The sequence below is a fragment of the Anomaloglossus baeobatrachus genome, chromosome 10 (assembly GCF_048569485.1).
Source record: "Anomaloglossus baeobatrachus isolate aAnoBae1 chromosome 10, aAnoBae1.hap1, whole genome shotgun sequence".
Taxonomy (NCBI): Eukaryota; Metazoa; Chordata; class Amphibia; order Anura; family Aromobatidae; genus Anomaloglossus; species Anomaloglossus baeobatrachus.
In genome coordinates this window covers 169,766,403-169,782,097 of record NC_134362.1, presented here as the reverse complement: position 1 = coordinate 169,782,097, position 15,695 = coordinate 169,766,403, and the positions used below count along the sequence as shown (strand labels likewise).

General features: G+C 50.6%; 2 protein-coding genes across 2 annotated transcripts in view; one reads left to right on the top strand and one right to left on the bottom strand.

The window, feature by feature from the left end:
* Window positions 1-2,456: 2,456 nt before the first annotated feature.
* On the bottom strand, window positions 2,457-13,052 carry PSME3IP1 (proteasome activator subunit 3 interacting protein 1). The gene is made up of 7 exons (XM_075326889.1): window positions 12,957-13,052; window positions 11,418-11,550; window positions 10,876-10,974; window positions 10,336-10,457; window positions 3,307-3,443; window positions 2,982-3,043; window positions 2,457-2,856 (listed from the first exon to the last, which is right to left on the bottom strand). The coding sequence occupies exons 2-7, from the start codon at window positions 11,539-11,541 to the stop codon at window positions 2,642-2,644; spliced, it is 759 nt and encodes a 252-aa protein (XP_075183004.1). The 5' UTR covers window positions 11,542-11,550; window positions 12,957-13,052; the 3' UTR covers window positions 2,457-2,641.
* A 163-nt stretch (window positions 13,053-13,215) lies between these two features.
* Window positions 13,216-15,695, top strand: part of RSPRY1 (ring finger and SPRY domain containing 1) — an 86,306-nt gene continuing 83,826 nt past the window's right edge. The window contains exon 1 of the mRNA XM_075326888.1: window positions 13,216-13,508. The gene's annotated coding sequence lies outside the window, so the exon portion shown is untranslated. The remainder of the gene's footprint in view (window positions 13,509-15,695) is intronic.

The following is a 15,695-nucleotide window of genomic DNA, read 5'->3' as shown; positions in this document are numbered from 1 at the left end:
AAAGGTGGCTGCCATTGCCTGTTTCTCCACACCTTGCCTGGAATGCAAGGAATGTCCAGGTGTAAGAAGATACCATATAAAGGGAAGACTGGTCAAGCTAGAAGACATCACAGACCAAACCATCCAGCATGGATCCACCAGATGACGTCCCTCCCATCACCATCACCATCACCATGGATCCATCCAATGATGTAATAGACCCGCCTACAATGACGCCTACCAATCAGCTCATGGACTAACACATTGTTCGACCCACTGACCAATGAACACATCCGGACATGCCCCTTTGCAAGGTTATATATCAGAGCAAGCTCAGTTGTAATAAAGCAGAGCATGGGCTGACTTCTGTCGAGGAAAGATGAATATCCGACTGTGTCTGATCTCATTTTTCAAGCATGCACTCGATCCACACCAATTTGGCCAGGCAGTAGGCAACTAGTGATCTCTGGTTAAGAGTTCACCTTAACATTATAAAGCGGCTGGCGAGCAGGCACCCTCGGCGCGGTTCTCAGGGGAAAACCAGAGAACCGGCCGGAAATGTCACCAAAATAACTAACACACTCTCCCCAACAATAAAAAATGCAAGGGACCCCCTGACAATAACATCTCAAATACTTAGCTTGAGAGACGCAGGGCCAGGTCCCTGAGGGATGAGTGCTCCGTCCGGCAGGGTCCTGAGAGGGCTGCGGATGGAGACCGGTCTCCTGCAAAGCAGTGAGAACCGTGCTGGCTCCCACTTCAAGCCAGAGCCCGAGGGATGGTGAAGGAGCGCGGCATGTAAAGGCTCCAGCCTTGAAATCAACCTTAACAGCACCGCCGACACAGTAGGGTGAGAAGGGACATGCCGGGGGTCCAGCTTGGACCCGCTTTTCTTCCAACTCTTTAAAATCAAAAATCAGATGAGAATGCATGTGTGATCCTCCTAAACACAAAGCATTGAACTGGCTAGATTTGGTTATCCAGGGGGTGTATATGCTAGGAGGGAGGAGCTACACTTTTTAGTGTAGTACTTTGTGTGTCCTCCGGAGGCAGAAGCTATACACCCATGGTCTGGGTCTCCCATAAGGAACGATGAAGAAATTATTATTTTTTTAAAAAAAAAAAAAAAAAAAAAGTAGATGAACATACATATTAATATCATGAAAAGGCTTTTATCGTCTGTATTTTTGGCTAAAAATAATTTTTGTAAATGGGCTTCATTCAATATTTTGCACCTTTTGCCTTCAGTAGCCTCAGTGTTGCACGGTCTATTGTCAGCTGTAGAATGGGTGATAAGGGGGCTTTACACGCTGCAACATTGCTAGCGATGTCGTGCGTGATAGTACCCGCCCCCGTCGTGTGTGCGATATGTGGTGATCGCTGCCGTAGTGAACATTATCGCTACGGCAGTGTCACACGCACATACCTGTACAGCGACGTCGCTGTGACCGCCGAACAATCCCTCCTTCAAGGGGGAGGTGCGTTCGACGTCACTGCCGCGTCACTAAGTGGCCACCCAATAGCAGAGGAGGGGCGGAGATGAGCTGGCGGAAGATCCCGCCCACCTCCTTCCTTCCTCATTGCCGGCGGTCGCAGGTACGGCGAGTTTCCTCGTTCCTGCAGGAATGACAAACAACCTCGCTACTCACCTGTCAACGATTTTTGGTTATGGAGCGACCTCTCCAATGCCAATGATTTTTACCTCTTTTGCGATTGTTTTAGGTTGCTCAGAGGTGTCACATGCTACAATGTCGCTAACGACGCCAGATGTGCGTCACAAACACCGTGATCCCGATGATATATCGTTAGCGATGTCGCAGCGTGTAAAGCACCCTTTACGCTAGGTCAGTAGTGATGGCGAACCTATGGCACCCATAGCCCTTTCTGCCGGCACATGCGCTGTCGCCACATTCAGCCACTTTGAACTACCGGTGTGATCGCGTCGGCAGTTCAAAGTTGTGTTGGAGCAGAGGAGACATTTCTCCTTGCTCTGGCACTCCTCTCCTAGGCCGCAGATCTGTTGCCTAGGAGACGGCGGAACGTCAGTAAGCGATGTGCATTGCAGCTGACGGGGGCCACTTTGAGCATCAAAGTTAAATGAGCGCCATATGCATGACCAGCATTCAATATTTTGGGGGGTGTCATGGGTTTCATATCATAGCATTTCTGTATGCAAGGTGTCGATTCGTATTTAATTGTTGATGCCCTACAACTTTGTAATTCACTTTCTTTCTCTATCTCGTTCCGTTTTCGAGATAAAAATGCTAACTCCGTTGTTTTCCACCAGGTGGCACTATAGGTGGTTTCATTGCATAGTGCATGGCTACTTTACTATACCTAGACACCACTTCTATGCCTATAGCTGCCGCCGTTCTCAAGTTAATGGCGGTGGACACTCTGTATAGGGACTGAAGGAGAGGTTGTGGAATGGATGTCTTGTATTTGCAGCAGAGTTGACATGAGCACACACCTCGCTTTACCAAGATTGCTTTAATAAGCTCTTAAGCTGAAAACCGCACTGCACAAAAGAAATCTATTCTTATGGGTAGTAAGAGCGAGGATGTCTGGGCACTCCGCAGCTTATATGCAGAGACTGTGTCCATATTCTACATGTGAGCAGATGGCACCACTGCTGGGGTCACCGATGGCAATTATTCCTGGTTTAAGGTGCATCGAGGAATGTGCCTGAGCGAAATACGGAGGAGACAATCTTCCCCATGTTGTTTATTGTGGTTTCGCTGTCCGAGCTGGACTCCGAATCGCTGCTTCCTGAATAGGCGCCAAGCCCGGGTAAGATTCCAATACAGATGGAGGCCGGAGGGCAATGAACTCGAGTGACGGTGGTAGAGGAGCTGTCGACAGAGCTGGAGTGGCTCTCTGAAAACACAAAACACCATGGTATGTATGCAAGAAAGGTCACAAACTGCAGCCAACAACATGGAAACAAAATGCTATACACACACTGGCACACACCCAGACACCTCCAGGTTAACAATGCATACCTTTTAACTTTTCGTGTTCCTGCTCAAGTTTTAATTTCTTTGCACTGGAACTTTCTGAATTGCTGAAAAACAGATATTACACATTGTTATATGCAAATTAAAAAAAATATTTAAAGGGTTTGAATCAAGACCAACATCTTCCTGATCGCCGAAGATTCGAATGCTGGGACTCTCACTGATCCCGAAAGAGGCACTAAACAGAGCGGAGGTGAAGCAGGTCAACCTCTGCTACATTCAATTTATACCTGTTCTCTGGATCATTGAGGTCCCAATTTTATGGATAGGGTACAAATCTTATAAAAACACTTCAGCAATGTAGACTAACCTTCTGTGCCGAACTGCCCCTGCCAGCAACTTTGACTGAGAAAACTTATTCTTGTTCTCGAGGGGGTTTGTCAGTGGCTTCTTCTCGGTCTCCCTCTTCTTATGTTCTGTGGATGTGCCGGCTATAGTCCGTGCATTGTGGGCCAAGACAATTAAGAATATAAACAGTTTTCATAATTGAAGCCATAAATCAAAAAAACAAAAAAAGGAGGAAAAGTCTTAAGACTCCTGAATTTAGATTTTTTTTTTTTTAAAAAAAGAGAATTTTGTTACTTACCGTAAATTCTTTTTCTTGTAGTTCCGTCATGGGAGACCCAGACCATGGGTGTATAGCTTCTGCCTCCGGAGGACACACAAAGTACTACACTCAAAACGTGTAGCTCCTCCCTCCTAGCATATACACCCCCTGCTAGCCAGTCCTAGCCAGTTTAGTGCAAAAGCTGAAGGAGGACATTCACCCACAAGAAGAGCCAGAGTAAAACCCGGAAGAACCGGAACCTCTGTCTACAACAACAACAGCCGGTGAAGACACACGGAACAAGAAACCTGCCAACAGGCAATAGGGAGGGTGCTGGGTCTCCCATGACGGAACCTCAAGAAAAAGAATTTATGGTAAGTAACAAAATTCTCTTTTTCTTTATCGTTCCTATGGGAGACCCAGACCATGGGATGTTCCAAAGCAGTCCATGGGTGGGAATAAACAGACAACTGAGAAGCAGGCGAAACCTAACTTCACAAATGGGCGACAGACGCATGAAAGATGCGTCTGCCCAAGCCCGCGTCTGCCAAAGCATGAGCATGCCTTGGGTAGTGCTTCGAAAAAGTATGCAGACTAATCCAAGCTGCAGTCTGACAGACCTACTGAGCCGTAGCCTGGTGCCTGAAAGCCCAAAAGGCACCGACAGGTCTGATCAAGTGTGCCCTGATCCCCGGCGGGGAAGGCACTTGAGTACATTTGTAGGCCTCGGAAATGGCCGACCTAAGCCAACGAACCAGGGTCGGCTTAGAAGCCGAGAGACCGCTACGCTGACTAGCGGTCAGCACCAGAGAGAGGTGCACCGCCTAATAACGGCGGTGCGAGACACATAGATCCGGAGCGCCCGCACCAGATCCAGGATATGCAACGCTTCCTCAAAGCGATGAACAGGAGCCGGACAAAAGGAAGGCAGGAAAATTGCCCCGGATAAGGTGGAAGCAGTAACCACCTTAGGGAAAAAGTCCGGAGTCGGACGGAGACCACCCTCGTCTTGATGCAAAAGACCAAAAAAGGGGGTGACTCCGAAGTGCAGCCAGAACTTTCTGGCGGGAAATTATGGCCACTAGAAAGACTACTTTCTGTGAAAGATGAAACAAAGAAACCTCCCTAAGAGGCGCAAAGGGGGGTTTCCGGGAACCGTGAGGACCGGATTAAGGTCCCGGGGCTCCATAGGCCGCCGGAAAGGCGGAATGATGTGAGATGCGCCCTTGAAGGAGCGCACCGGAGGCCAGCCGGACGATACGCCGCTGGCACACACTGACAGAGCCGAGACCTGTCCCTTAATGAGGGATAGTCCTAGCTGTAGACCGGACTGTGGAAGGGACAGGAGGGTCGGCAAGGCCAAAAAGGTCAAAGGACACTTTGGAGCTAGAGTCATAGTGGAGATGACTTCAGGAAGGATACCAGAAGTCGTCAAGATCCAGGACTCAAGAGCTACGCCGTCAATCTGAAAGTCCAGAATTCTGGCGGAAAAAAACGGACCTTTTGAGAAAAGGTCTGGACGGTCCGGAAGATGCCATGGCAACCCAACGGACAGAAGGAGCAGGACAGGGTACCAAGCCTGCCTGGGTCAGTCTGGAGTATGAGAATGACCCGACGGCCCTCTTTACTGATCTTGCGCAGGACTCTGGACAAGAGCTAGAGGGGTGAATACGTAAAAGAGACGAAACTGGGACCAAACATGAACCAGTGCGTCTGCCGCAAAACCTGAGGATCGTGGACCACGGTTGGACAGCTGAAATAGTCTGCCTCGCAGTTTTCACATCTAGGATGTGGGCTGCGGATACGGTGGGACTAGGAGTCCCTCGTCCACTGAAGAATGCGTTGAGCCGCCAACATTGCCAGGGCGGCTGAGTGTCCCGCCCTGGAAGTTGATGTAGGAAAACGCTGTCACGTTGTCCGACTGGACTCGAATGTGCCTAGCCCGCCAACAGATGGTGAAAGGCTTAGAGAGCTAGAAATACAGCTCTGATTTCCAGCACATTGATCCAGAGGGCTGATTCGGACAGAGTCCAAGCGCCCTGCGCTCCACGGTGGAGATATACTGCTCCCAAGGCGGATAGACTAGCATCCTGGTGAGGATCACCCGGGACGGGGCCAGGAAGGAGCGTCCCTGAGACAGAGTCGCCGAAGCCACCACTGAAACGAGCCCCTGGTCAGTGGCGAAGCCACCACCCCGTGGAAGGAGGAAGTTCGCTTGTACAGCGGAAAACATCCAGTCTCAGAGGACGCAGGAGAAACTGGGCAAGGAATCGCTTCCATTGACGCCACCATCTGACCAGCACCTGTATTCGGTGTCTGATAGAACGACGTCGACCGCCAGCGGAGGGACTACTGTTCGACTAAGAGCAGCTTCACAAGTGCCGACAGAGTCTCGAATTGCGTCTCTGGGAACCTCTGGTTCGAAGTCAGAGTGGACTTGGACAGAATGAGTCCCTGTGAGGGAATGCATCTCCTCTAGAGAAGCAGAGAAGGCTACAAAAAAACCGCACTGCTGTAAAGCTGAGGAGAACGAAGCTCCTGCTGCCCCCATACAGATTTGGCCAGAAGGACAACCGGGCGGACCGCAAAACCTTAAGTGAGGAGCCATCAGCCACTGACATAACGGTCCGGGCTGAGCCACCTGAGGTGAATGAGCCCACTTCTTGACCACCATTGGTGGACAGGGGAAAAAACAGTCCTCAGAATTACGCTTCCTGGGAAGCGACTGTCAGAGCGGACCCTGGGCTTGGTCACAGTGGCCTGAAAACTGGAGTGGTTAAGGAACACACATTGTGTTCTCCTAGGCAAGGTAACTCCGGCGGATTGAGGTCCAGTACAAAATTAATGTACCGTGGGATCCTTATAGAGGTGCCGTCAGCCACTGATACAACTATCCGGGCTGAAAGTCTAGACACCGGAGGGACCACCCTTGGCGAATGAGCTCACTCCTTGACCACCTCTGATGGGAGGGGGAAACAGGCAGCAGAACCCCGCTTTGGGGTCTGACAGGACAGGCTGTGGGCTTGGACACAGTGGGCTGAAAACTGGAGTGGTTAAGGAACACACTCCTTGTCCTGTTAAAGGTATACTGATGCCTTTCTGCCAGCGGGGAATACTCCCCTGATACAGGCGGATGGAGGTCCAGTACAAGTATAATGGACGCAATCCAATCATTAGCATCTGCGTCACCTACGGACGGATCAATGGTACATAAAGTAGCGTCCGAGCCCCTGGTAGAGACATCCTCCTCGTCCAGTGAGTCAGCTCGTAATCAGAGCTGCAGGACGGGGAGGACAGGGGACCCTGCGTCTCCCTGTCAGGAGGACGGGGTCTGAGACCAGAAGGAGAGTCCTCTGTGAGCCTTGCTGAGCGAGCTGTAGCAGAAACGCCCTGAGAAGGGGGCTGCATGCTCAGCAGATGCCGGGACAGCCGACCCCTGGAAATAGGACTCCAGCCAAACCAGGGGTCAGCCACCGAAGCCGGAGCAGCTGGAGGGACCACTAATGAGCCTCCAAGCTGAGGGGCCACAGTGGTTATGAGCTCGGTACAGCCGTACGAGACTACCTGCAGTGGATAATAAAAACAGCCTGCAGCCTCGCTCTGTGAGACATGCTGCAGAGGTGGGGGCTCTGTTCTAGAATGGCCCCCAGCATATATAAACATAAAATAAGCAGCTGCACAAACCGGAGGTTGTGGCTGCCAGATCGTTTAAACAGACATGTCTGTGCCCCCCAGTCCCTCAGCCCAGGCCCCCACTTGTCACAATGTGGAATCTCTGTGCCTATGCAGGCACAGAGAACGCTGAGAAAATGGCGACCGGAGCGAGGAGAGGGGGCGGGGGCGACTCTGAGAGCGGCAAATGAGGTAGCCAGGGGAGGGAATCCTTCCTCAGTGAGGAGTGTCCCCTTCCCTATGCTGCGCAGCCGTTGGGCGGAGCCACACTGTCCCTCTGCCTGACTGACAAGCAGAGACAGTGGAAACCGAAACTAGGCCTCAGGCGAAGCCGGGGCCTAGAGTAAAACATGCGGCCGGCGTGCAGGCACCATCGGCGCAGTTCTCCAGTGAAAACTGGAGAACCGGCCGGAAACGTTAACACAAAACATAAAACACACTCCCCCAATAAATAAATATAAAGGACCCCTGGAAAGACCACTTTCTGTGGTAATAACGTCTCATATACTTAGCTTGTGAGACGCAGGTTGCCAGGTCCCTGGGGGGTGATAGCTCCGTCCAGCAGGATCCTGAAAAAAGGGCTGCGGATGGAGACCGGTCTCCTGCAAAGCAGTGAGAACCGTGTTGGCTCCCACTTCAAGCCAGAGCCCCAGCATGGGATGGTGAAGGAGCGCGGCATGAGAAGGCTCCAGCCTTGGAAAATCAACCTTAACAGCACCGCCGACACAGTGGGGTGAGAAGGGACATGCCGGGAGTCCAGCTGGACCCGCTTTTCTTCCAAATCTTTGATCCAGAAGGAAAAATCAAAAATCAAAAATCAGAGAATGCATGTGTGTGTGACCTCCTGAAACACAAAGCAATGAACTGGCTAGGACTGGCTACCAGGGGGGTGTATATGCTAGGAGGGAGGAGCTACACGTTTTGAGTGTAGTACTTTGTGTGTCCTCCGGAGGCAGAAGCTATACACCCATGGTCTGGGTCTCCCATAGGAACGATAAAGAAAAATTGTGTTCAGCCTCTTTCACACACCCGTTGAAAAACACTCGTTTTTAACGGCCTTGTTGAAGGTGTGTATGGCCCTCAATGTGCCGTGATTTTGGCACTCGTGTGTTCTCCGTCACAGCACACAGAGATCAGGAACTTTTTACTCACCTGTCCCCGATGCTGCTGTCACTTGCTTCCCACTCATTATGCTCATGAATATTCACTGCTTCGCAGTGCAGTGAATATTCATGTGCATAACGAGCGGGCCCGGAAGCAAGTGACAGCAGCACCGAAGACAGCAGCGCTGGAGACAGGCGCGTATAGAAAATAATTTTATTTCAAGAATACGTGTTTTCTCCGGTACGTGTCACACGGATCACATCAGTGCGGGCCGTGTGACATCAGTACTGCCGGAGAAAAACAGACTTGTCTCCATGCGGAACACACAGACACATAGTCCTTCTGAAAACACTGATGTGTGAGCAGACCCATTGATTTTAATGGGTTTGCGTATGTCAATGTCTCCGGCACGTATGAAAACAGAGGTCATATGTACGGAATCACGGATATGTGAAGGGGGGCCTTAGTGAAAGTGATGGCATCCTTGAAATTGTGCCAGGAAAATGAAGTTTTTCTCCCAGGAAATTCTTGCAATTACACGCTATGTTATGCACATGTCTATTTCCTTTTTTGTGTATTGGAACAATACAAAAATTTAAAAAAAAAAAAAAAAATAATAAGAAAAAGGCGAATTCGACATAATTTCACACAAAACAAAAAATGGGCTGGACAGAATAGTTGGTACCTTTCAAAAATTGTGGGTAAATAACTTTTGTTTCAAGTATGCGATGCTCATCAAAGTCATCTGTGGCAAGTAACAGGTGTGGGCAATATAAAAATCACACCTGAAACCACATAAAAAGGGGAGAAGTTGACCTGATCTTTGCATTGTGTGTCTGTGTGTGCCACACTAAGCATGGAGAACAGCTTGAGGACTTGAGGTCACAATTCATGGCACTGTAGCGAATCTCCCTGGACAGCATGAGAGGTTGCAATGCAGGATGGTCCGGATGGTAGAAAAGCCGCCCCCACTCAAGTTCCAAAAAAAATTCAAGCTGTCCTGCAGGCTCAGGGGGCAACAGTGTCAGCGTGAACTATCAGTCTGTGTTTGGATGAAATGCTATGGAGGAGGCCCAGGAGGACCCCACTGCTGACACAGAGACATAAAGAGCTAGACTGCAGTTTGCCAACATGTGTGTGAGTAACCAAAATCCTTCTTGGAAAGCATCTTGTGGACAGATGAGACCAAGATAGAGCTTTTTGGTAAAGCACAGCATTGTACTGTTTACCGAAAGCGGAATTAGGCCTACAAAAGAAAAGAACACAGCACCTACAGTCACATATGGTGGAGGCTCAAAGATGTTTTGGGGTTGTTTTGCAGTCTCTGGCACTGGAGCCTTGATTGTGTGCAAGGTGTCATTAAATCTGAAGATTACCAAAGGATTTTGAGTGGCAGTGTAGTGCCCAGTGTCAGAAAACTGGGTTTGCGTCCTAGGTCATGGGTCCCCAGACCCCAGAAATGGATGGAAACAAAGCGCTGGAGAGTCTGTAGTGGCTGCAATGAGTCTGGATCCCATTGACACCTGTGGAGAGATCTTAAAATTGCTGTTGTGAGAAGAGAAGACGTCTTCAGATATGAGAGACCTGGAGCAGTTTATAAAGAAGAGTCCAAAATTCTACTTAAGAGGAGTAAGAAGCTTGTGGACGGTTATAGGAAGCGACTAATTGCAGATATTTAGTCCAACGGTTAAAGGATGCACAACCAAATATTAAGTTGAGGGGGGACAACAATTTTGTCTGGACCATTTTGGGGGTTTTCTGTGAAATTATCTCTAATTTGCCTCTTTTTCCCTGTTTTCTATTTTGTATTGTTCGAATACACACAAGGGAAATAAACAAAACATGTGTAATTCAAGAATTTTCTGGGAGAAATCCTTCATTTTCTTGCGGTGGCCACATATAAAAGTGATGTTGTGGGGCGGATTGCAGCGGCCAGCGGCCCAGTACATGACTTAGAAGCCATTTATCTGCCATTCGAGCATCACATTCCCAATTGTTCGGTTTATAAAAGGATATTCTAAATTCAATTAACTCTTGTCGTTCCTCATCTCGCCTTTGTTTTTCCAGCAATTCTTGTTTCCTTGAAACTTCAGAAAGAAAGTTTGATTCATCTTCTTCTAAACCTCGGACCATATTTTCTTAAATAAATAAATAAATGAATGAAAACTAAAAATATTATTATTAATTATTATTAATAATAATAAAAGGACAAGATAAGAATTCCTTTATTTTAAACGTTAAGGGTGTAAAAAAAAAAAAAAAAAAAAAAAAAAAAAAAGCATACTTATCCTTAATTTTATCACCCCACCCATAAATAACCTTTAAAAATAAAAAATATTATAAATAATAAATAACAAAAAAAAAACCCACCCCAATAAACTTTAGGAGACAACCCATTTAATAGGTAATTTTTCAACAGGTCATTTTTTCTCATTTTTTCTCATTGTAACTTGCAACTTTCGACAAGTGAGAAGCTCCGATCCACGGAGATCGCAAATATTTGCTAAAACTACAGGGGTCTATGTCTGATCGGACAAGAAGAGAAAAACTTCTTACTGAATTTTAATTTTTCCTCAAATTCCTGCTGTTTCTTCTCTTTCTGCTCCTGAAGCTTTTCATATAAAGACCGGGGGTCATACACTTCCTCTGGGCACTCTGTCATTGATAAAAAAAATAAATATGTCAGTGTAATCCACATACAAAAATTGTATACATAAATAAATGTAAAAAAAAAAAAATCACCATAAGAGGCAGGGGAGACAAACCACTGGACAAATAAGGGGATGGAAGTTCCAGCACCCATAGTGCTGGCACGATTCTGATGAACAGATATCACCAGGATCAGTCCTTTTTGCACTGTCACCCCCTTGCATATTCAGGCCAGCATGCAGCGTAAATAAATGGATATCAAGGGGGGACCTGCAGTCTTGCTCTGGAGTGATGTGATACATGGCAAACTATTGATTTTACCAGCTCTCTGTAAGCAATGGAAGCTTCACCAGTTAGAAGAGCTAAATGTCGGCGATTACAGCCACGGGAATGTCGGCTAATAAAATGTACATCCCTCATATAAAGCAAGCAGCAGTTATCCCCGGTACCTTCTGGGTCTTCCGGCTTCCGCACCTTTTCCCATTCTTCCTGCCTTTTCTTTCGTCTTTCCTCTATTTCTGATTCTGTTACAAACCTTTTGTTTATAACCAGATCCCCTTCATGTCCGTCCATGCTGAGCCCCTGCGGAAAAACAAAAACCAGGGGTGGAAACAGGCAGTGACCCGAGTGTATTATAGATCTACAGCAGAAATTCACACTGAACTCAGGATTTATTTACTTTTCCATTGTTGTTGTTTTTTTTTTTTGTTGCTACATGTATCTGCACCAAAAAACAATTGTCATCTGCGTCATTTTGTTTTTCTGCGTCTCCCACCCCTGATCTCCCTCTTATCCCCCCCCGTCCTGCTCTGCCCCGTGTCTCCCACCCCTGCTCTCCCTCTTATCCCCCCCGTCCTGCTCTGCCCCGTGTCTCCCACCCCTGCTCTCCCTCTTATCCCCCCCCGTCCTGCTCTGCCCCGTGTCTCCCACCCCTGCTCTCCCTCTTATCCCCCCCGTCCTGCTCTGCCCCGTGTCTCTCACCCCTGCTCTCCCTCTCATGCCCCCCGTCCTGCTCTGCCCCGTGTCTCTCACCCCTGATCTCCCTCTCATCCCCCCCGTCCTGCTCTGCCCCGTGTCTCTCACCACTGATCTCCCTCTCATCCCCCCCGTCCTGCTCTGCCCCGTGTCTCTCACCACTGATCTCCCTCTTATCCCCCCCGTCCTGCTCTGCCCCGTGTCTCTCACCCCTGATCTCCCTCTTATCCCCCCCGTCCTGCTCTGCCCCATGTTCGCCCTGCTCCCATTCCCGTCCTGCTCTCTCCCTCCACTCTCCCTGTCCTGCTCTCAGCCCGTCCCCGTCTCTTCCTGCCCTCTGTCTCTTGCCCCCCCACCATCCTGCTCTCATCCCCAATGTCTCCCCCTCCTGTTGTGCTCTCAGCTCCTGTGTCCCTCCTGTCCTGCTCTTAGCCCCCGTGACGCCCAATCCCGTCCAGCACTCAACCCCCGTGCCCCCCCTCCTCGTCCTGCTCTCAGCCCCCGTGTCCCCCCCCTCCTCGTCCTGCTCTCAGCCCCCGTGCCCCCCCCCCTCCTCGTCCTGCTCTCAGCCCCCGTGCCCCCCCCCTCCTCGTCCTGCTCTCAGCCCCCATGTTCCCCCCCTCCTCGTCCTGCTCTCAGCCCCCGTGTCCCCCCCCCTCCTCGTCCTGCTCTCAGCCCCCGTGTCCCCCCCCCTCCTCGTCCTGCTCTCAGCCCCCGTGTCCCCCCCCCTCCTCGTCCTGCTCTCAGCCCCGTGTCCCCCCCCTCCTCGTCCTGCTCTCAGCCCCGTGTCCCCCCCTCCTCGTCCTGCTCTCAGCCCCCGTGTCCCCCCCCTCCTCCTGCTCTCATCCCCCGTGCCCCCCCCTCCTCGTCCTGCTCTCAGCCCCCGTGTCCCCCCCCTCCTCGTCCTGCTCTCGGCCCCGTGTCCCCCCCCTCCTCGTCCTGCTCTCGGCCCGCATGTCCCCCGGGTCCCCGCTTCTGACCCCTCACTCCTCGCACTGAGCCCCTTTTCTTACCTTTGCCTTTTCCCCTTTTTCTGCACTCACACTGATCACTCTCCAGCACAAACTACAGTATAGCCTATAACGCTTCCAGCCAATGAACGCGAGCCTTACTACCTTGTACCGACCAATGAAATCCCTGCTGACGTCACCCACGAACCAATCCCAGCTTGCCTGTCTGAAGACTCCGACCAATCGCTGCGCGTCTAAATAAAGATGGCCGCCCCGACTTCAGTAAGGGAAAGAAGGCTGTGAGCATGCGCAGAAAATACAACTGACTTCCCGGCTGGTCGCGTCACGATTGGTCTTGTCTTCTAGAGCGAGAAGGAAACAGGAAGTGCGCGTTATAGAGAGAGAGCCTTATAACGGGGAGAGGCCCCCCTGTACCTTCATGTGTGGCGGTGGTGGGGAGGGGGCAGCAGCGCATGGCAGGTGCCCAGCCCTTCATTGTGTCTCCTGCTTCTTTGTCCTGCTGATGAGGCGTGAGATGTGAGCAGGACATCCTCTGTGCTGCTGTGGCATTCCCTGTGGAGGCCTGACATAACAGGTGGAGCCGTGTACTGCATGGTAAGGACATGACTTCTGGTTGTCATAGCAACACGGTGTCACCAGTCACCGTAAGGGTCGCTAGGACGTATCCGCTGTTAGCGGGTCAATATGGAGTGGATATCCCTTTAATTGAAATTTTCAGTGCTTTTCGCCCATTGGGGGGCGCTGGTGAGGTGGTGTCGATAGGCGCCCCAAAGTTATCCCCTATCAATAGCCCACCACTGCCCTCTGCATTGATGAGGGTGGGTGATGACCCCTTTTATAAGTCTTTGTATATGGACATTCCCCATTTTGGGACCCCTGAGCCCCTCTTAGCTGCTGGCAATCAAAGGCTCCTGCCCGTGTATTTAAAGGGTTAATCCCATCTGTATTGATGCATTAAACTTGTAAATACAGGCAGGTCTGCCATTTACTGCTTAGTTGAGATCTTAACCCTTTTTCTCTTCTTTGCTTCCAGCTCGTTACCTTGGAGACCGACCACCTCGGCGCCTTCTACGTGCGCAGAGCTTACAAGCTCTCTTCTATTGAGCTTGGCTTTGAAGCTGGCCAGGATCGCTGTCTTCCTCCTAATCCCGGCCATGTTGACGGCAGCGGTGGTCGGTTTCCTAGACAACGAGCTGGAAAGAAAAGCATTAATGTCTCAAGAATGGATGTAAATTGCAAAAGCTGTTGTGTTTACAAACACTATCCCTAAAAATCCCCATCTAATGAAGAGGGGAATAATCCAGACTGAATTATAATCTGCGGCTGATAACTGTTAAATCTGCAGTATAAATGGACATACGAGTAATTTAACAAAAAAAACAAAACCCAACTTGGGTCAATTCACATTGTGTATGTTCTTAATTTATATTTCTTAATAATCTCCTGTACGGCTCTGCTGCTGTAGATTGCGGTGCTGCGCAGGATCGTGCCCCTAGGGAAGCCTTTGTTCCCCTCTCAGGGGAGTGTACCTGGCCCCGTGCCATAGTACAGACAGTAACTTTCGTCATCTTATGGCCTTTGATGTTAAATTTCTGGAGACACACCCGCCCCTTTTATCTCTCATTTTTTCGCCCAGATTATTCTTATTAAATCCAACCACCACTGGGACCCCCAATAAACGTCAGCAAACATCCATGGTCCCAACCGGTCTTTGCTTACTGGCAATAGGATCACTGCAGCCAATCGCTGGCCTCAGCGGGCGGGTTACGTGCCGTACATGATCTGCCGCTATGGGCCGTGATTGACTGCAGCGGTCATGTGGGTATACGGCATGTCATCGCTACAGGAAAAAAAAGGACTGACTGAGACCACCAAAGTGCCGAGTACTGGTTATAATTCCATCATTGGCTATTTATTTTTTCATTTTTAATTCCCAGTGGATGGGTTTTCCAGGATTTCTTCTTTTTTTTTTTTTCCTAATCTGGAGCAATTTTTATTTATTTTCTATTTTATTTATTTTTTGATGCTTTGATGGGAGGAAAAGGTTTTTCCCAGGGAATTGTAGGTGGGAACAACGCTGTGTGCCCCCCCCCTTCCTGAGCGGCGCTGTGTGTGCCCCCCCCCTTCCTGAGCGGCGCTGTGTGTGCCCCCCCCCCTTCCTGAGCGGCGCTGTGTGTGCCCCCCCCCCCTTTCTGAGCGGCGCTGTGTGTGCCCCCCCCCCCTTTCTGAGCGGCGCTGTGTGTGCCCCCCCCCTTTCTGAGCGGCGCTGTGTGTGCCCCCCCCCTTTCTGAGCGGCGCTGTGTGTGCCCCCCCCCTTTCTGAGCGGCGCTGTGTGTGCACACCTTTCTGAGCGGCGCTGTGTGTGCCCCCCCACCTTTCTGAGCGGCGCTGTGTGCGACCCCCCCCCACTTTCTGAGCGGCGCTGTGTGTGCCCCCCCCCCACTTTCTGAGCGGCGCTGTGTGTGCCCCCCCCCCCACTTTCTGAGCGGTGCTGTGTGTGCCCCCCCCCCACACACTTTCTGAGCGGTGCTGTGTGCCCCCCCCCCCCACTTTCTGAGCGGCGCTGTGTGCGCCCCCCCCCCCCCACTTTCTGAGCGGAGCTGTGTGTGCCCCCCCCCCCCCACTTTCTGAGCGGCGCTGTGTGTGCCCCCCCCCCCACACTTTCTGAGCGGCGCTGTGTGTGCCCCCCCCCCCCCCACTTTCTGAGCGGCGCTGTGTGCCCCCCCCCACTTTCTGAGCGGCGCTGTGTGTGCCCCCCCCCACTTTCTGAGCGGAGCTGTG

Excerpts from the sequence above, each read along its gene's own strand:
- PSME3IP1 (XM_075326889.1), bottom strand. The coding sequence starts at position 11,541 with ATGGACGGACATGAAGGGGATCTGGTTATAAACAAAAGGTTTGTAACA. Across the intron at positions 10,458-10,875 it reads TGAGGAAAAATTAAAATTCA|AAAATATGGTCCGAGGTTTA; the intron begins GTAAGAAGTTTT and ends TATTTATTTAAG. Across the intron at positions 3,444-10,335 it reads AAGAGTTAATTGAATTTAGA|AATGCACGGACTATAGCCGG; the intron begins ATATCCTTTTAT and ends GTCTTGGCCCAC.